The sequence below is a fragment of the Candida margitis genome, assembly GCF_024628925.1.
Source record: "Candida margitis strain CBS 14175 chromosome Unknown scaffold93, whole genome shotgun sequence".
Lineage (NCBI taxonomy): Eukaryota > Fungi > Ascomycota > Pichiomycetes > Serinales > Debaryomycetaceae > Lodderomyces > Lodderomyces margitis.
This window is the reverse complement of record NW_026261751.1, coordinates 26,599-45,857: the sequence shown is the minus strand read 5'-3', so window position 1 is coordinate 45,857 and position 19,259 is coordinate 26,599. Positions and strand designations below refer to the sequence as shown.

At 39.5% G+C, this 19,259-nt stretch overlaps 11 protein-coding genes across 11 annotated transcripts; 5 read left to right on the top strand and 6 right to left on the bottom strand. All coding sequences in view use genetic code 12, as the record gives it.

Moving 5' to 3' along the window:
- On the bottom strand, nucleotides 1–903 carry CANMA_000936 (uncharacterized protein; the record flags this gene model as incomplete). Its single annotated transcript, XM_051818340.1, has 1 exon — nucleotides 1–903. A coding segment is annotated over one exon (903 nt), but the record flags the coding sequence as incomplete, so codon positions are not given.
- A 1,020-nt stretch (nucleotides 904–1,923) lies between these two features.
- Nucleotides 1,924–3,624, top strand: CANMA_000935 (uncharacterized protein; the record flags this gene model as incomplete). Its single annotated transcript, XM_051818339.1, has 1 exon — nucleotides 1,924–3,624. The coding sequence occupies one exon, from the start codon at nucleotides 1,924–1,926 to the stop codon at nucleotides 3,622–3,624; it is 1,701 nt and encodes a 566-aa protein (XP_051673458.1).
- Nucleotides 3,625–3,847: 223 nt separating this feature from the next.
- Nucleotides 3,848–4,963, bottom strand: GPD2 (Gpd2p; the record flags this gene model as incomplete). Its single annotated transcript, XM_051818338.1, has 1 exon — nucleotides 3,848–4,963. The coding sequence occupies one exon, from the start codon at nucleotides 4,961–4,963 to the stop codon at nucleotides 3,848–3,850; it is 1,116 nt and encodes a 371-aa protein (XP_051673457.1).
- A 1,533-nt stretch (nucleotides 4,964–6,496) lies between these two features.
- Nucleotides 6,497–7,834, bottom strand: CANMA_000933 (uncharacterized protein; the record flags this gene model as incomplete). Its single annotated transcript, XM_051818337.1, has 1 exon — nucleotides 6,497–7,834. The coding sequence occupies one exon, from the start codon at nucleotides 7,832–7,834 to the stop codon at nucleotides 6,497–6,499; it is 1,338 nt and encodes a 445-aa protein (XP_051673456.1).
- Nucleotides 7,835–8,035: 201 nt separating this feature from the next.
- Nucleotides 8,036–9,121, bottom strand: CANMA_000932 (NADHX dehydratase; the record flags this gene model as incomplete). The annotated part of the gene is made up of 1 exon (XM_051818336.1): nucleotides 8,036–9,121. One exon carries the CDS (start codon nucleotides 9,119–9,121, stop codon nucleotides 8,036–8,038), a length of 1,086 nt encoding a protein of 361 aa, XP_051673455.1.
- A 667-nt stretch (nucleotides 9,122–9,788) lies between these two features.
- MCR1 (cytochrome-b5 reductase) lies at nucleotides 9,789–10,685 on the top strand (the record flags this gene model as incomplete). Its single annotated transcript, XM_051818335.1, has 1 exon — nucleotides 9,789–10,685. One exon carries the CDS (start codon nucleotides 9,789–9,791, stop codon nucleotides 10,683–10,685), a length of 897 nt encoding a protein of 298 aa, XP_051673454.1.
- Nucleotides 10,686–10,778: 93 nt separating this feature from the next.
- DBR1 (RNA lariat debranching enzyme) lies at nucleotides 10,779–12,029 on the top strand (the record flags this gene model as incomplete). The annotated part of the gene is made up of 1 exon (XM_051818334.1): nucleotides 10,779–12,029. The coding sequence occupies one exon, from the start codon at nucleotides 10,779–10,781 to the stop codon at nucleotides 12,027–12,029; it is 1,251 nt and encodes a 416-aa protein (XP_051673453.1).
- Nucleotides 12,030–12,680: 651 nt separating this feature from the next.
- Nucleotides 12,681–15,197, top strand: SLM2 (phosphatidylinositol 4,5-bisphosphate-binding protein; the record flags this gene model as incomplete). The annotated part of the gene is made up of 1 exon (XM_051818332.1): nucleotides 12,681–15,197. One exon carries the CDS (start codon nucleotides 12,681–12,683, stop codon nucleotides 15,195–15,197), a length of 2,517 nt encoding a protein of 838 aa, XP_051673452.1.
- Nucleotides 15,198–15,286: 89 nt separating this feature from the next.
- Nucleotides 15,287–16,069, bottom strand: RPL23A (60S ribosomal protein uL14; the record flags this gene model as incomplete). The annotated part of the gene is made up of 2 exons (XM_051818331.1): nucleotides 15,287–15,658; nucleotides 16,028–16,069. 2 exons carry the CDS (start codon nucleotides 16,067–16,069, stop codon nucleotides 15,287–15,289), a joined length of 414 nt encoding a protein of 137 aa, XP_051673451.1.
- A 1,191-nt stretch (nucleotides 16,070–17,260) lies between these two features.
- Nucleotides 17,261–18,367, top strand: CANMA_000927 (NAD(P)-dependent alcohol dehydrogenase; the record flags this gene model as incomplete). The annotated part of the gene is made up of 1 exon (XM_051818330.1): nucleotides 17,261–18,367. One exon carries the CDS (start codon nucleotides 17,261–17,263, stop codon nucleotides 18,365–18,367), a length of 1,107 nt encoding a protein of 368 aa, XP_051673450.1.
- Nucleotides 18,368–18,590: 223 nt separating this feature from the next.
- On the bottom strand, nucleotides 18,591–19,229 carry CANMA_000926 (uncharacterized protein; the record flags this gene model as incomplete). Its single annotated transcript, XM_051818329.1, has 1 exon — nucleotides 18,591–19,229. One exon carries the CDS (start codon nucleotides 19,227–19,229, stop codon nucleotides 18,591–18,593), a length of 639 nt encoding a protein of 212 aa, XP_051673449.1.
- Between the last annotated feature and the right edge of the window lie 30 nt (nucleotides 19,230–19,259).

Below are 19,259 nucleotides of genomic sequence, written 5' to 3'. Positions count from 1 at the left end.
ACAAGAACGGTTGTTGGCTTGGCCGTTATCTAATTGTGTTCCAAGATACTTGGTCTCGACAAACGCCTGCAACGTAGGATCTTCACTACCAACTTCATAAGGTGTGAGGGAAAACACAGTACTGTTGAAATTGATCACCGCAGTTCCAGGCTCTCTTCCAACAGAAACTAAGATAGGGTAAGGTGCTTGGTAGCTTTGGTAACTTGGTTGGTTGACTATGTCACTAAATCTGTATCCAGCACCATTGTAATCTGAGTTGCTAAGTAGCTGATAGCTCAATGCTCTTGACCATACGTCGGTGATGCTTACATCAAACCCAGCCTGCTTCTTTCCCTTCACTTCGTCATTTATCAGAGTCCAATAATCCCAATTACTGTGAATAGAGTCGCCATTCGCCAACAACGAATATTGCAACTGCCAAAGCGTATTTTGGTCAATCAATTCATCCACAGATAACAAGTCATTACTTACCAATGAGCCAACTAGCCATGCACCACCTGAAAGTCCCGAGATGTAACTGGTTGACTGTAAGATACCACCTAAGCCTTTGCCATTGACAACGTTGGTCCTTGAGTCTAATGCTGCATACTGGCCAGCACCACTGAGCTGTGCTCTGTATCCACCACCTGAGAATGTTATACCAATAGTTGGATTAGCCTGATCCAAAAACGAATCAATATCGAAATCAGTCATATTAGTACCCGAAAGGAACGACTTTAAACTAGGTTTAGCAACGTTGTTGTATCTATTGTCCACATATCTCTTTTCGTCTGGGTTGAGGCCAGTGAGAGATGACCGAGTTAATTGACCGCCTGGACATGGAACGGCTACTGGAGCGTATCCGTGCGATGAAGATGCAATGGTTAGCTCTAAGAAGGAAAGCAACGCCAAAATCAACATCATGGTTGTATATTTTGCGAGTAAACTTTGTGGATAAGCATATTGGTGGAATAATTGCAATTATATAGATTGAGTCTGTTGTTTTGAATATTGGTGAATAGACTAATCATTTCTGCAATTTTGAAACGTGGGGTCCTAATCATTCCCTAGTAGTAACATCAGCTTCTCTGAAAAGGTAAACATGACACACAATGGGGGTGGGTTGGAACTTTGCAGTCACCATTGACCAGAACGCGAAATGATTGATTAGGTAAGAAATGTTAAATTTATCGAAACACAATGAAATTAGGGTAGCCGCGGTTGGTTTAAGTTTAGTTTTGTTTTGATGTTCGCCAAAATTACCGAACGGATATAGCATTGTCCTGGACCCTTTTTGTGCTAAAACTGTATTTACAATAGTGGTACACGTGCCATGATAAACCAAAATACGCGAAATACAAAAATTTTACGCGAGGCATCACCGATAGTGCACCATTGTTTCACCTTGTGACTACTATCAACATTCTCTGCAACAATGGTGCAAAGCAAAACGGAAAAGATAATTGTGGATTAATAGGAAAGTTGGGAATTATCCGCATTTTACTGGTTATTTTCCGCCAACACAGCAAACTTGTCCAGTAAACAAGACTAGATGGTAATTGACAACATGTGGATGCAATATTTATCATCAGGGCTAGAGTAGCGAGTTGTAGTAGCCATTAACTTACTAGATCGTTGATATGTTGGAGTATATCAATGCAAGATAGGCCCAATTGATGCTAAAAAAGGAGGATGTGGTCATCTTTCTGTTCATGGCTGAACAGTTTGTTCAAGTCTATTATGCGAATCAGTGTTAAATTACAAAGCAGGGCAGCAATCCATCACCAAGCCCTATTCAAATGAAACTTTTGCTGGTTGATTGACTTGCATGAATACATATAGTTACTTTTTCAAGAGGTAAAAAACGTGTTGCAAAAAATCAAAAATAGAATGCTGTCAAAGATCAGCCCTATGAATCAAAGAGCAACCCTTTTTAACTAAACAATGTTACTTGATATCTTGTTATTTCTAATCAATGCCCACTGTGTATTAACTGTAACTAATGGGTATGCTCCGGTGAGAGTAAAGTGTCCCAGTGGAAAGCTCACCAGGTCAGCCTCAACAGGTCTTAATGAGAACGAATTAACCTACATGCATTCCAGATACCCAATTGCAAAACTGAATTTGGCAAACTACTTACAATCGGCCAAATTGGTTGACTTTAATGTAACGTCTTTCTTAGATGAGACTAATCCCACAATTGGTATAGCATTCTCGGGTGGAGGATATCGTGCGCTTTTGACAGGAGCAGGAGAGTATGCCGCTTTGGATTCTAGAACACATATTCTACAAGGTACTGGTCTCGGTGGAATATTGCAATCAAGTAGTTATATTACCGGGCTATCTGGGGGCGCATGGCTAGTTGGTTCAGTGGCGAGCAATAATTTAATTAGCATTGACGAACTTATCCACAATAATACCTTGTGGCAGACGGCAAACTCGATCTTGAACTACTTTGATGATAACATCGTTGAGCAATTGCTAATGTGGATCGATATAGGGGAACAAGTGAAAGCCAAGCAAGAAGCCGGTTTTGGCATAAGCATCACTGACGTATGGGGCAGAGCTTTAAGTTACCAGTTCTTGAGCAATAAGAAGCAATATGGAGCTGGATATCGATTTAGTGATGTTATGAATGAAACAAATTATCGCAACCATTATGCACCATTCCCTATTTTGTTAGCAGTTGGTAGGGTTCCCGATACAACCATTGCTAATTTAAACAGTACCGTGTTTTCATTCACTCCATTTGAGGTAGGAAGTGAGTCACCCTACTTGAATTCTTTTGTGGAGACAGAATCGATCGGTACATTATTGGATAATGGGTTCCCCCAAAACTCCTCTTGTATTAATGGGTTTGACAATGCTGGTTTTTTCATGGGAACTTCTTCATCGTTGTTCAATGCAATTATCCTATCAATTGATAATTCTTCATTGCCTGATTTCTTGAAGGATTTCATTAATGACAGCATAATCGATCCGATAATTAAATCAAACATTGATGTGGCAAAGTACAATCCAAATGCATTTTACAAAAGTCAAGACCCAGAAACACCAATTGAGTCATCAAAGACTCTATATTTAGTGGATGGGGGTGAGGATGGTCAAAATATACCCCTTGTGCCTTTATTGAAGAGAAATTTAAGTGTGGTATTTGCATTTGACAATTCTGCTGATGTATCTGGCTTGCCCGATGGCACAAGCATGGTGAAGACATATGAACGTCAGTTTTCCATTGCTGGACAAAATACACCCTTTCCCTATGTACCTGACCAAAAGTCGTTTCTCCAATTGAATCTTACATCTAAACCTACATTCTTCGGATGCAATGCCAGTAACCTTACATCGTTAACTCCCAATGTTTTTGATGTCCCACTTGTTATTTATGTTGCCAATAAGCCATATTCATTTCCTTCCAATACTTCTACCTTCAAGTTGCTGTATAATTTATCGGATAGAAACGCCATGATTAGGAATGGCTTTGAAATTGCTTCGAGGTTGAATGGTACGTTGGATGCCGAATGGAATGCGTGTGTGGGGTGTGCAATAATTAGAAGAGAACAAGAGAGGTTGGGTCAAGAACAAACAGAGCAGTGTAAGCGTTGTTTTGAAAAATATTGCTGGGATGGAGGTATAGTGAAGTAGCGCTAAATAATACGTGCATATAGTACCATCAAGCACAAAGTTCAACTCCTTGTGCGCCATTGCTTTTACAGTTGCGAAAAGGGCTTCGTTTTCTCCGCATTACACCGATAATTTTGATCACACCTTGACGGATCTACATTACATCGGAGCTTTAATATAAACCAAAAATACCTTTATTTAAATCTAATGTACATGTTAAAATTAATTTTACTTTAAACTAAATCTAATCATTGTTCAAGATCTCTGGATAATCATCTACTTTACCACCTTCATAGATAATTTTATAAGTAGCTTCAAGCAATGGAAATTCATCTTGCAATTTAAAGTGCTCCAACAATTCATGAACTTCTTTAGCGGTGAGAATACCTTGAGAACTCTGTCCCTTCAATACAATCTTTTCCGCCTCCCAAGCATCAACATTGTGCTCAATCATATATCTTGCCACTTTGACATTTCTACCTCCAGCACAAGTTGTGATCAAGTCAGCAACACCGGCACTTTCTTCAGTAAATGTAGATGGATTTGGTGGAGCCAAACCTTTGATACCGAATTTTTGCCAGTATGAAGCAAAGTGAATGATTTCCCTAATACCAATTCTCATAATTGCTGCCTTGGCATTGTCACCCCAACCAGCACCAATGACAAAACCAACTGCACAAGCAACAACATTCTTCAAGGCACCTGCAATTGAAGCACCAACAACATCTTGTATAACTCTAACGTGAAAGTATGGTCTGTGGAATACTTCCTTTAATACGTATTCATCAATATCTTTACCCTCACCTTTGAAATCGCTAGGTCTGGTGTAAGCGACTGATGTCTCTGACCAGTTTCCTTTAGCCACTTCAGTAGCAATGTTAGCACCAGACAAGACACCACAATAGAGACCCAAGTCGTCGGTGACTGAAGTTGAAAGCAATTTGCAACCTTCTGGGTCAACCTCTAAACCTTTCAAACAAGAAATAGCTCTAGCACTTGGTTTGACGTGACCTTTCAATTGCTTGTTGACTCTACCAAGGAATTGATGAGGAATGTTGAATACCAATAAATCAGCGTCTTTGACGGTATCAACGATATCTGGGTTAGCAATCAAATTGGATGGTAATTGGATTCCTGGTAAATACTTGACATTTTCATGATCTTGATTTATTATATCAGTCAATTTTCTACCATCAATGTCTTCTTGGAAGACCCACATTTGTACATCCTTTTCGAAAATTTCTGGCTTTTCAGCGGTGTTTTCAGCAACCAACTTGGCAACAGCAGTACCCCAGTTGCCAGAACCGATGATTGCTACTTTGAATGGTTTTTCGATAGTATATGGTAAAGATGCAGTCATTGTTTTTGAATATTTAATCTCTGAAGTATAATGGGATGTGTAATTGAATTGAATTTAACTTATGTGAATTGAAAATCTAGAATTGGATTGGTAAAAATTGGAGGAAAGTTGATTGTATTTATATAAAAGTTTGTGCAATTGGGATATGATGAAAATCAAATTATGTAATGATATCATTACATGTAAGGATAATAATAAATTACGGCGTCTAATTGGTAACAATTTTTGTGATGAGCTCTGCTTTAGCTCCTCCCTTTGTTGCTTTTTTTGGTGTAATGCATAATGTGTTATATCCGACCGATATTTTGTAACTACAAGCCATACCGCTATTCTATTTAACGTATCTTCCATGCCTTTTGCTTCTGCTGTTGTTACTGTACTGTTACTGTTACTATGCAGAACTTAAATCGGACTCTCTTTTCTTTTTTTCTTCTTAATCTTTGTGAATTTCTTTTTTCTTCTCTTTGCTTCTGCTTTTTGTATGTAGGATAACAGTTATGTACAGGATTGCTTTAGCTACACAAAAAGTCACACAGATTTTCCGGTGAGACTTTTGTTTCGTTGTTGGCGAAAAGCTTAAAGTGAAGTATACTCTCATATTGCAATTCTAGCTACAAGACAGTTTCGAAGACTTAGTAAGTTGAGACTAAGCCCTTTTCCTAATGCTTTACTGAATAATTTGTCTCTTTCGGAGCTTCTTTTGAGAGAAGAGAGAAAAAAAGAAACGAGACAATGCAATCTTTACTTACACAAATATAAGTAGTAGTGCCCTATGATGTAATGGGGACTTTAATTTACGTTGACCTTTGAAACAATCAACTCATACATGTGCTCGTTGGTCTGGTCAAGCCACCAACAGCGGTGTGTACTCTAGTGAAAAAGATAGATCTCGTCATCTCCCAACGATGGCAAAACAGCACTTTTCAAAGTTTTTGTCAATGAAACACAGTTGGAAAAGCATCGTCAGAAAAGTTTTCAATCTTTGCCGATTAAATCTGGAAGAGTTGGCATAGCATATTGGACTTCGATTGTGTTGCAGATCATAAAAAGTCTGGCTCTTAAAACCAAAGAATCAACTCAATGATTAAGCTCATGTACTATTTGCAAAAATTGGTCTCCCTTCCTCAAACTCCATAACCAACAAAGCCATTATAGATCTTTTTCCGCTCACTCAGATATCATTTCCTACGTAATCCCTTCCCCCNTTTCCGAAATTAACATATTCAAAGGTCTTACGTCATTACAGTTCAAACATAATAATAAGAACAACAATAATGACGTGTCAAGAAGATTCTAACTTCTCAAACCAAAGACTTTGATCTCTCGTTATTGTTGGTTGATCGATGTTTTGTTTGTGTCGTGAAACCTTAAGTTTTGTGACATTTTTCGGACTTTTCTCGTTTCCCTACCCAAAAATTTTACTTAATGCTCGTCTGCATGTAAAGATTTCTCACTTGACTGGCTCAATTGAGAAAGCTCTACACTTGAAAGAGATAACTTCAACCTATATTATATTAAATACACACTATCTATCTATCGTTGAGTAAACCGCACATGCATATTACCATCACGTCTCTTACCATACATTTCATCTCTTTGATGGTCGACAACTTGACCTTTTCTCCAAGAAACGTCTTCTGACAACCAATCATCATCATCTTCCCAGTCTCTACCTTTCACTTGTCCACCACTTATAATTCTCGCAGCGGTTAATGGGTCGGTTATACCATCTAATTGATCACCAATGTGTGCGAGAGGATCAGGAAGCTTGTTATGTGTTTCTTGTGGTGGCTGTTGTTCTCGCCGTTGCATCCTCTTTTGCTTTTGTGATATTGCTTGTGGTGGGAAAGGATAATTTGGAATCGTTTCATTTGAAAACTCATCCAGGTTCATATCTAATGAATTTATCTGGTTCACCTGCTGTTCAGGGCGGTACATTGGTTGAATATAATCTGAACTTTGTGAATTGCTAGCTACATTTTCAGCTGTTGCTTCGGCGTCTGTAGAAACGTTTTCTTGTGATTTAAACTCATTATCTCCCAACACAGTCTCTTTGTTGGCAATGGAATGCATCAAATTCAAAAAATTAGACTCCTTAAATTTCTCCGCCATAGCTGCATCATTTGTATTTAACCTATTCATTGAATTTTCAACCGAGCGTGCTGTTTCAGCAAACAAATCTCTATCATGATCTTGTAGAGTTTTATCGGCAGATTCTGCTAGATTCGCTTCACTTGTTTGAGAATCTTGTTGTGCGTCCAACTCTTTTTCAATACGGTCAAATTCGTTTTCTAGCATTTCTTGGTGTTCTGCCTCCAACTTGTGTACTTGCTGATGCTCTGACTGTTGGCTGAATTGTGGAGCCGCATTTACCGCATTCATGCTTAGTCTATTCTGAAAGGTGCCTAGAGCGTAGTTTGGAATTTGACTACGCATCATTGGTTGTTGTTGAGTGGGATGTTGATACTGTTGCTGTTGCTGCTGAAGTGGTCCACCTTGTATAAACTGCTTCAGCCAGTTGCTCTGTACCTGTGGCTGCTGACTTTGCTCAATACTCAAACCGGAAAAATCGTTAACCCAACCTTGTTGTTGCTGTTGTTGGGGTTGTGGTGCATTTTGAACACGATGTTGAAACTGGGGTCGATTCTGGTCTATAAACAGAGTGGCAAAATCATGGCCCGCACCGCCACTATTGAATCTGTGAAACTCCTGATTCAACTGTTGATCTACAGCTTGACCTTGACGAAATTGATGAACGCCTTGTTGTTGTGGTTGGTTACTTAGTCTCTGATGTTGCAAGGAAGTATCCCTTTGAGTATGTTTATTCAAGTTTTGTATGGCACTTGAGGGCCCACAACTAGCTGCATCCATTTTGATATTAAACGTCTATTGTAATGAAAACAGGGTCTGCTTAGATCTAATCTCCAGGAAAAACAATCTGATTTTTGATTTTTTTTTTGCCTCTTTGGCTTTTTCTCCCTCCCCCACTTTTTTTCATCACAAGCGCTATACCGCGGAAATTACAATTAACCGAGAGAGATATACATTCACGTGACTCGCCTGATTTGAAAACTAGATATTACTACTAAACCTAAACAAACTATCATCGAATAACTCAAGGAATGCATCATGTAAAAACTCATGGACGTTGGAAGTTTGCATTGACCTTCCATACTTTTTAAACGCCTTTTGTCCTGCTACTCTAACTAAAGAACCAGCAGAATAGCATGCAAGGATGTGAGCATCAGCCGTATCCAAGTCAACTTTATTGTCCCAATAACTGTCCAAGTAATGGTTTGACCAGTTGACTAATGTTGCAATGGCACCGGTTAGTGTGTCACCCTGACCCCCAACACGCTTGCTAGATCCGGCTGACTTGTTAAGGACAACATTTTTTGAATTGGCAATGATATCAACTTCACCTTTTCGATATACCAATACATTTCCCAACTTTGATGAGAGTTTCTGAGTTTGTTCAATCAACACTGCTTCTGAGTAGTCTTTTGAAATGTCTATCTCAATGTCTAATTTTTTAGCAATTCGTTGAAACTCAACAATGTTGGGTGTAATGATAGCCTTTGAGTAATTTGTGATTAACTTTGGTTCAATTGACAAAAGGTATAACGAGTCGGCATCTAGCACAATTGGTTTGTTTAAAACCTTAATTTCTTCAATTATTCTCACCAACGATTTCAACATTAGTGGGTCACGACCAAAGCCGGGGCCCACCACAATTATATCCATTCTAGTTAACAACGGTTGAATCTTTGGCAAAATGACATCATCAATAATCTTCGTGAGAACATTGGTTTGGTTCAACACTTCCTCAATTGACAATTTCTTCAAATCATCCAACTCTGCATCCTTCAATTTCAATGCTGGGTTCTCCAAATCTAGCAAGTATGGATGAACCATTAGATCAGGCGAATATGTTTTTATTATCGGCGCTGCTTGCTTCTCGCAGACAACGTGGGATAAATCGGCACCAACTAATGCAGCTGAGTGGCTTGAGAAAAAGGGAGCTCCGGTGTAGTCCTCGTTTCCACCAATGATACAAATTCTTCCTGCTTGACCTTTGTGGAAATTGGGGAGTAATGGTTGAATAAGTTGACGTGATAGACTTATCAATTCCTTCTGTGATTTACTACGAAGCAGCATTATAAAGTGGTTTGGGCTTGGGAAAAAGGATACAATTGAATTGAGTAGTCTGGAGGGATCCTATCGCATATATATATAACAAGACAAAAGTGGTCAGAGCAAACTCTGATAGTTAGAATGTCGTGTGTAACTTAAAAATCAAATGTCTCTCTAAGCAATGTCGCAACACCCGCTCCCTTTGTTTCTTTTGTTCTGTTTGTTTTTTGAAAGCAAACATAAAATATATGCAAACAAACAAAACAAATTGCTACCAATTCTAGTATTGAGCAACTGTGGCAACTTAATACAACAAATAGTTAACCATACATATGTAATTGAAAGAAGGGGGGACACCGTCAGTTTGTGCTGCTATGGCCTACTGTTACTCGATCCGATCTTAGTCGGTAGGTACACTTTTTTTTATCGGCTATAACCTTATTTCTCCAAAAAAAAAAGACATTAAATTTAAAATTAATACAATTGGCTTATTAATTTTAGTAACTACACACACACACACACCCCGGAACACACATTGGTCTTTTCTTTTCTTTTTTTTTCTTTTGCTCTCACACTCTCTCCAAACTATTTAAATCTGCCAAACTTTCGACCAATTGAATAGACAGTGAAATAATCAGCAAAAAAAGCTATTCTTTGATTTTCAATAGACTCAATTGCATATTCCATCATCATGTCTACCGCTATGACAAGATTTCTTTCTCCAAGATACGTTGTGCCTTTCATTGGCGCCACCGCCTCACTTGGCCTCGCCTACCACTACTCCACTCAATCCTTCATTAGAAATGAAACTGGTAAAACTTTCACCGGTGGTGATGAATGGATTGACTTGACCTTGAAAAAGGCCGAGCAATTGAATCACAACACCAAGCACTTGATCTTTGACTTGAAAGATAAGGATGATGTTTCAGGCTTGGTTGTTGCTTCCATGTTGATGACTAAGTTTGTCACTCCAAAGGGTAACAATGTCATTAGACCATACACCCCAGTTTCAGATGTCGACCAGAAAGGTGATATTGAATTTGTCGTTAAAAAGTATGACGAGGGAAAAATGTCGAGCCACATTCACGACTTGAAAGAAGGTGACACTCTTTCATTCAAGGGTCCTTTCGTAAAATGGAAGTGGGAACCAAACCAATTTAAATCAATTGCTTTGATTGGTGGTGGTTCTGGTATCACCCCATTATACCAATTGTTGCATGCCATCACCTCAAACCCAGAAGACAAGACTAAGGTTCAATTGTTTTACGGTAATCTTTCTCCTGATGACATTTTGATCAAAGATAGACTCGATGAAATTACCAAGAACAACAAGGATCAAGTTAATGTAACTTACTTTGTCAATGACAAGAAGGGTCAAGATTTTGATGGTGAAGTTGGTTTCATTACTAAGGACTTTTTACAAAAGCACTTGGACAAACCAAGTCCAGACACAAAGATTTTCGTTTGTGGACCTCCAGGTTTGTACGATGCTATCTCAGGTAACAAGAAGTCGCCATCGGATCAAGGTGAAGTCACTGGAGCTTTAGCTGACTTGGGCTACACCAAGGAACACGTTTTTAAATTTTAAATGGTCTCTCCACATATAAAATATATAGACGTAAGTTAAGAAGACACGAAAAAAAAGAAAAAAAAAATGAAATAAAACTCTATTGAAAGCTCGATGAAGACATTAAGGGTGGCTATCGAAGGATGTTGCCACGGTGATTTGCAGAAAATATACAATGGAATCCCCTCGTCTACTGAACTTCTACTAATATGTGGTGACTTTCAAGCTTTACGCAGCACATCTGATTACCAAGCATTAAATGTGCCTGAAAAATATCGTCGCTTAGGCGACTTCCAGTCTTATTATACAGGCAAGAAAAAAGCACCAGTACTTACTATATTTGTTGGTGGTAACCACGAGTCGTCGTCGTATTTGCAAGAATTGAAATACGGGGGGTGGGTGGCACCTAATATATATTATCTCGGTGAATTTGGAGGTGTACATTACAAAGGACTTTCAATTTGCGGTTGGAGTGGTATATACAACCCACACACGTATATGAATCGGCCATTTAATGTGGAAAAGTTGCCTTTTGATTCTAGTTCCATACGGAGTGTCTATCATCAGAAATTGCCCAATTTTTTGAAAATGTATTTGATGAAAGATATAAATGTAGTTCTTAGTCACGATTGGCCAGTTGGTATTGAACAATATGGAGACAAGGAGAAATTACTCAAACAAAAACCGTATTTCGCTCAAGACGTCAAGAAAGGACAATTGGGTAGCCCGTTGAATAAAGTATTGTTGCACCACTTAAAGCCACAATACTGGTTTAGCGGGCACCTACATGTCAAGTTTGAGGCTAATGTCAACCACAATAAGCCTGAGCCGAAACCGGTCAAGAACGTTAATGAGATATCGTTGGATATGGATAGCCTGGATGAAGCAAGTGATGATGATAGTCAAGAACATAAAAAGGTGAAGCCAAATGCACACGTGGAGCATGATACACATTTTCTTGCATTGGATAAGTATGGACCTCGTCGATCCTACTTTAAAGTCATTGATGTTCCGATTCTGGAAAACCGTTCACATCCTTCTGTAGACAGTGAAGAATTGTACTATGACAAACAAGCCATAGCGATAAATCGAGTGGTTGAAAGGTATGCAACTGACCATAAAGCTGAATTTGAGCTAATAGATCCTAGGGAGGTGCTAAGAAACCAAAAGAAATTTGAAAAGTTTATCCCACTTGTTGCCAAAGAGCTAGAGAAGTTAGACCAATTGGATGATGGCCTGTTTAAAATACCGAGAAACTTTGAGGTTGTTGCACCAGCTGATCACGAGGGAGACTTGAAGTATTTTCCAAATAATCAGACAGAGGTTTATTGCCGAAAATTTGGCATACCTCCGCCGGATCTTTAGCCCATGCTTTATTTGTAGTCCAGAATAAAGTATCGGGTTTGTGTTAATTCTATATTGCTGCAAGGCTTTGGACAACATATGTGCAGCCCGCATAATAATAATAATAACCTGTGTTCTTAATAGAATGTTTATTTTTTCTCTTCATGCGGATTTAATTCAACTATGTCACATGTTTTACGACAATAAGGATACTCCACAATCAAACATTCCTCTCTGTCTATATATATATATGTCTTCAAAACGAATTAGGGCGTCGTGTAAAGAGGTCATAGAAATATGCAAGCTAGAAGACATGGTATATTGTTAGTAACCTTAAATAGTAGGGTGACAAGTTGTAAGTAACCCCGCTAAGCGAGTTTTCTCATTGTTTGAGACCTTTTCTTCAAGGCAAAAGTAAAAGAAGAAGAAAAAAATAAATACAACATTAAAAAAAATTCTAGGCTCAAAGAAAAAATTACCAACAACCCAAAACTTCTTGAACCGCAGTCATACATCAACAGTCAAATACAAAACAGTCATTAAGCAATCCAACGAGGTAGAAATAGTATTACTTCTATCAACATAAATTTGTACTTTCTTTAATTTAAACACTACTCGGGTGTATCCTTTAAACAACCAGCACCAGCAACAAAGAAAACTTCACATATAGCAATGCCGTATGACATGCACAATCCGCTCACAGTAGCACTACCTTACAACTTTATGAGCAATAATGACTATCCAACAGAGGTCATGGCTAATAGGTTTGTTGCCTGGAGATCTTTCATCAAGGAGTTGCTCAATTATTTTAGAGAGTATTCTAGTGTCCAAGAGGAGATTGTCCGCCAACAAGCAAGGCTTCAACAAGCTGTTGGCGCAACAGTAAAATCAATAGCTTCTCCATCTGCTACTAACCACTCGTCGAATATAGGCAACCAGGATATAGAGGCAATCACAAAGTCCTTTTTGCCAATAGGGAATGGTTCAGTGCAGGATGTCCCCGATATATTGTTCCATTACCATCAGCAAAATGTAACCAACTCATCAAAGACCCTAAAGGAAATAAATGCGATAATAATTCCCAAGTTGGAAGAGTTGAGAAAGGACTTGCTCGTGAAGATCAAAGAGATAAAGAATTTGCAGAATGATTTCAAAAACAATTTGAATAAGGAGCTCAATGAAACCAAGTCGTTGATCAGCCAATACAACCAGGCTGTCGAGTGGGCTAACAAGTTGGATACTAGTCATAATTTGCATCAAGCAGATGCCGAACAAGGAAAGTATGATCCGTTTTTGGTCAAGACGAAATTAGATCGTCAATTGAAAAGGCAATTGGTGGAAGAAAACTACCTTTATGATGCATACTCCAATTTACAAAATGCAGGAAAACAGTTGGAAAGTATTGTAGTAGCGGAGATTCAAAATTATTTATCGCTGTTTCTCAAATTGATCCGAGAGGAAAACTTGACATTTACCAACTACTTGGAGCCAAACATCATCAATGGCTTCTTGTCAAAGGAAACTAATTTCGAATGGAATGCATTTATTGAAAGAAACTTGCCTTCTAATAACCTTAGTGTTAGTGCTGTGGGTAATCAGACAACGTCTTCAGTGAAGAATGGTACGTTCATCGACTTGGACATCCCAAAACGACATCTTCTGGACCTTATTATTCGTAATGCTGAGTCAAACTTGAATGTTGCTGTGCGTGAAGGTTATTTGGAGCGTAGGTCAAAGTTTCTAAAGAATTACTCGAGTGCATGGTATGTCCTTACTTGTTCCTTCATCCATGAGTTTAAGTCAAACGATCGGAAAAAGGACCCTCATCCCGTAATGTCGTTGCCTTTGGATTCCTGTACTGTCAGCGACCATTCAAAAGATGACGGCAAAGCAAATGGTGTATACAAGTTCATTTTGACTTCGAAGCTGGCCAGTGCGTTGATGCACAAGACACACAAATGGGTGTTTCGAACCAACACTTACCAAGACATGATTGATTGGTTCAGTGACATCAAGAAGTTGACTAGTTTGCCCACCCCTATTTCCAGAGCTAGAACTTTACCCAATAGACCGAAGGGTGTTGTTAGCGCAGCCAAGGCTGGATCAAGAGCATCATCGATCCGTTCACCAACTAGATCCTTGAGAACTGTCAACACTAATACCTCGAACTTGCAGAAAACAAATAGCCGAAACTCGCACCGACCATTATCGCAAACCACGTCAATAGCTAATGCTAACAGATTATCGTCCACTTTCTCCCTGAGGAACAACCAATCACCTAGATTAAGTAATATGATAAACAGCGATGGAACAATTATAACTCCAGTGGAGACTGATGACAATGTCAAGCGAAACCCCAGTTTCATTAGCCACTCAGGTTATGAACTGGCCAATCGTGATCCAGCCATGCAACAACAACAACAAAATTATGTACCTCTACCACAGACTAATTACCAGCAACAAATGCATCAGCAGCCATATCAGTTGATTCCTGTAGAATCGATCACCAGCGGTGGTCATTCTCAACAAGGACAACAGTTTGCTAATATTGGAACACCATCAAGCAGTGTACCATATTATATACAAAGTGGAGGTCAACCGCAACAGTTTTATGACCCAGTCCAACAACAATACTATACAATCACTCCAAGCGCACCAATAAGTCAGCAGCAATCTCAAAATGGACAACAAGGTGCGCCACAGCCGCAGTTCTTCCCCACGTCACCACGCGGTGCACCGGTACTGATATTAAGCACTTCTCCAGCTGCACAGCCGTTTGGTTCAGCATATTTTTCGCAATTTGCTGGCGCTGGAGTTCAACAGCAGGCTCCATCACAAGCTCAGTCACAACAGGTTCAATCACAACAAAGTCAACCACCGTCGCAAGCTCATTCACACCAAAGCCAGCCTCAGTCGCAAGCTCAGTCACAACAAGGTCAACCCAGTCAGAAAAACATACATCCAATGTATTTGAACGGTGACTTGAACCAGCAAGATGATCATACAAAGGGTGCTACTGCGACTAACGGACCAACTCAGAATGGCGAAGCGTCTCTCCATCCAAATATGCAAAGACATTTCTCTGCTGATGAAGTGTCGACATTGAAGAGTGGCCCAATTGAACAAAGTCAACCTCCAGCACCAAATGCTAATGGCGATATCAACATCATCGTATCAGATGATAAGTGAAGGAGATATAGAGCTCTACAATTTCAGTTAAAATATTATTTAGCAAAAAATGCATTATTACAAATATACAGTTTAAACTAATTTTACTCTTAGACAACAACACCAGAGTTAGAGGCGATACGTGGCCATAAATCAGCACACTCTTTAGCAACTGGACCAGTAATAGCAGAACCCTTCATTTCACCCTTTGGGTTAACAATAACACCGGCGTTATCTTCAAAGTACAAATAAACACCATCTCTTCTTCTCCATGGCTTAGATTGTCTAACAACAATAGCTGGCATAACCTTCTTTCTCAATTCTGGCTTACCCTTTTTAACGGTAGCCATAACCATATCACCAGCAGAAGCAGCTGGCAATCTGTTCAATCTAGCACCAGTACCTTTGACGGCCAAAATGTAAAGGTTTCTGGCACCTGAGTTATCGGCACAGTTCATAACGGCACCAACTGGCAAAGCCAACTATAAAAAATGTTAGTACATCATGCTTGTTGTTTTGTAGCTTCAGATATGACATTCATATGTGTGTGATATTAGAAGTTTCTTGACGGGAATAGACATAGCAAAGTAGGAGCCACTGTAGGTCTAAATCTAAGTATAATGGTGTTGATCATCTCCATATTAACTGTAAATTATCCCTCTTTTAAACTTCTTTCAAAAGCTCACACAACAATACTTTGACATTTGAACTATGTTTCTCTCCTATTTTCGATATCCTTTTCTTCAATACATTCATATAACATGAATATTTTTCACATCACAAATTGTTCCACATCAAATCTAAAGACAAAAATCTCGTTGAGAAAGGTCTAGTTGAAAAGTTCCACATACTGACATACGGAATTTGTTTCCTGAAGCTCCTGATCCTGACATTCTTGATTATATATAGGTTGTTGTATAGGCTAAAACACTCTATCTAAACTACCAAATTTGGTTAAAGGATTGGAAAATTTTTGTGCGAAGCCCAAACCGAGACACACACTATGCTCCTCTCCTTCGCTATTTTATGACTTTTGTGTAATCAATGTTTTTAGGTCTTAGCCTCTTTTTGGTCAGGTGATCATTTGTGACGAAAAATGATTGCTTTTGCAGCTACCATCTGCTATTGTTTGTTGCAGTTGGCTTTTGAAAGGGCATGAGTCTACAGCAAGAAGAAAACCAGAATAAACTGGCTGATGGCTAGGTATGTAGTTACTAATTTGCACTCCATGAAACTTGTGGACCAACATTGAGGTGCCCTACTTTACTTGATAATTTTCGCCATAAATTTTTATTGCTTCAAGGATTTGTACTACTTCATAGCTAAACAAAATGACACATGATATCAATATAATGTGAAGACTTGGAGAGCATAAGCTGCTTATCATTGCTTACTAGACCACATCTTAATGTGATGCTTCTCTGTTGTTCTAAGAGTCCGACATATTCAGCAAGAGAGCACGATTGAATCGAACATTCATTTGCAGTCATAAATAAATCTCTTTTTCAATCGCAGCATACAACAGTGGCAGGTGATGTTTACGCTTTAGTCGGTCAATAGATAAAGCACGAGAAGAAGTCATATTGGAGGTGAGTTCTGTGTGTGTTTCCTTGCGTGCAAACAGATCAAAATACTTCGGCCATTACTTTTCGGCGCTTCCTAATACGGCATTTTAGTGTTCCTGGGCACGTGCAATATCTTAATTATTAATCAAAATTGGTACTGCTACTTTACTTAACTGGATGCCACACTAAAACTACCAATCCCCGAAAAGAACTAGCAAAGATATGATCTACCGTGCTTACAGGCAATCGGTTTAAGCCACAGGAAGTTTTTGGGCTGGAAGAATACTTATGTTAGATTATAAAGTAGTGGACCCTATTTGGTTAGTTTACGTATTGAGCCCTTACCGTTTCTTTTTCGGAAAAATCCTAGTTTTTTGTGTAATTAGATGTCAATGATGACATATCGTTTCATTGCCACTCTTTGCGTGAAATTTCCGCCAAACTATAAATGTCTTTCGTTTCCCCGTTTTGATTCTCTAGCAATTGTTTTTTACATCACATAGTATTAGTTCAGAAAAGATGACAAAAGCTGTACCAGACACATTTAAAGGATTTGCAGTCTCTGATCCAAAAAATTGGAACAAGCCAAAGTTGGTATCATATGAGAGAAAACAGATTAACCCACACGATGTGGTATTGAAGAATGAAGTATGTGGTTTGTGCTACTCAGATATTCACACATTGGGAGCCAACTGGTCTCCATTGCAAAGAGACAACTTAGTCGTTGGTCACGAAATCGTTGGTGAAGTCATTGCAGTTGGTGATGAAGTAACCGAATTCAAAGTTGGAGACCGTGTTGGAATTGGTGCAGGATCTTCCTCATGTCGTACTTGCAACAGATGTAACTCCGACAATGAGCAATACTGTAAGCAATTCGCTGCAACCTACAACTCAAAAGATGTAAGATCAAACGATTACATTACCCAAGGTGGTTACTCGTCACACTCCGTCGCCGATGAAAAGTTTGTCTTTGCAATTCCAGACGATTTGCCATCGGCCTATGCCGCTCCACTTATGTGTGCCGGTATCACCGTTTTCTCCCCATTGATCAGAAATTTGGGATTGGACGCTAAAGGAAAAAATGTCGGTATTATTGGTATTGGAGGGTTGGGCCACTTGGCTTTGCAGTTTGCTAACGCCATGGGTGCCAATGTCACTGCGTTCTCCAGATCTTCTTCAAAGAAGGAACAAGCTTTGAAGTTGGGCGCTCATGACTTTGTCGCTACCAATGAAGATAAAACGTGGTACAAGAACTATGACGACCATTTTGACTTGATCTTGAACTGTGCTAGTGGTATAGATGGCTTGAACTTGTCTGATTATTTGTCCACCTTGAAGGTTGACAAAAAGTTTGTCTCTGTTGGTTTGCCACCAACTGAGGACAAGTTTGAGGTCAGTCCATTCACCTTCTTGAAACAAGGTGCCAGTTTTGGCTCATCCTTGTTGGGATCCAAGGTGGAGGTCAAGGAGATGTTGAAATTAGCTGCCGAACACAATGTCAAACCAATGATCGAGGAGGTTCCAATCAGTGAAGAAAACTGTGCCAAGGCATTGGACAGATGCCAGGCTGGTGATGTGAGGTATAGATTCGTCTTTACTGAATTTGACAAAGCTTTCAAAGCGTAGGTGATAGAGTACATAGACAATAGAGTAATAGAGAGGAATTTTTTCTAACGGGGAACTGTAATGTACTTAGCCCCCTCAGAGCAAGCGCAATATTAGAAATGTTGTATGGGGGAGGGATTGCGGTCAGATGAAACTGTTGAAACTGTTGGACGGGGCATGCTCTACAATTCTAAAACATAAAAGGGGGTATCTATTACAAATTTATACACAAGTGGCATAACTCTCAGCTGGCCAGTATAGCGAACTTGGGCTTTTGAACCAAGTCCCGCTTGGCTTCATTCATTCCGACAGAAAGCGACCTGCCATGTTTTCTGACACTACTTGCTTCAACTTTCCACTCGTCAACTCGTCCCGACTTGGCCAAGTATCTGTCCTTCTTCACTGGCGTCACAAAAGGCGGCAAGTTATTAAACCTATGAGCAGACCTGAATCCATTGTCAAAGTGCAAAGGCTGGTAGGGGTCATCTAGTTGCGTGGTTACTCCCCCACTGCTGATGTATCCCTTGAACGAGTTGATGCTCAAGTCTTGCAAAGGTGTGCGATGGCCACTCCTGTGGCATGTCTGTTTGGGTTGAAGAATGTTCTCCTGGTCATTATGGTTTGCCTTGTTGGAGGTAGGAGTCCCTACGACATCGTGGGAAGTGTTATCGACGTTGTCCTCCCATATAGTGAATCCCAATGAGGCAGCTGGCTTGGGCTTCTTTGGAGAAGGAGTGCGGACCTGTGAACCAGATCTCATTGGCGACTTGTTGGCATACTTTGGTCCAGCTGCAAAGTTCTTTCTTTGGGGAGATAGCTGGTTAGCGTTGAATATTTTGGGGGAGAGAACGGACCTCTTTGTAGGAGATGGTGTTGATGACATTGCAAGTGAAGATGGAGTCGGATAAGCCTA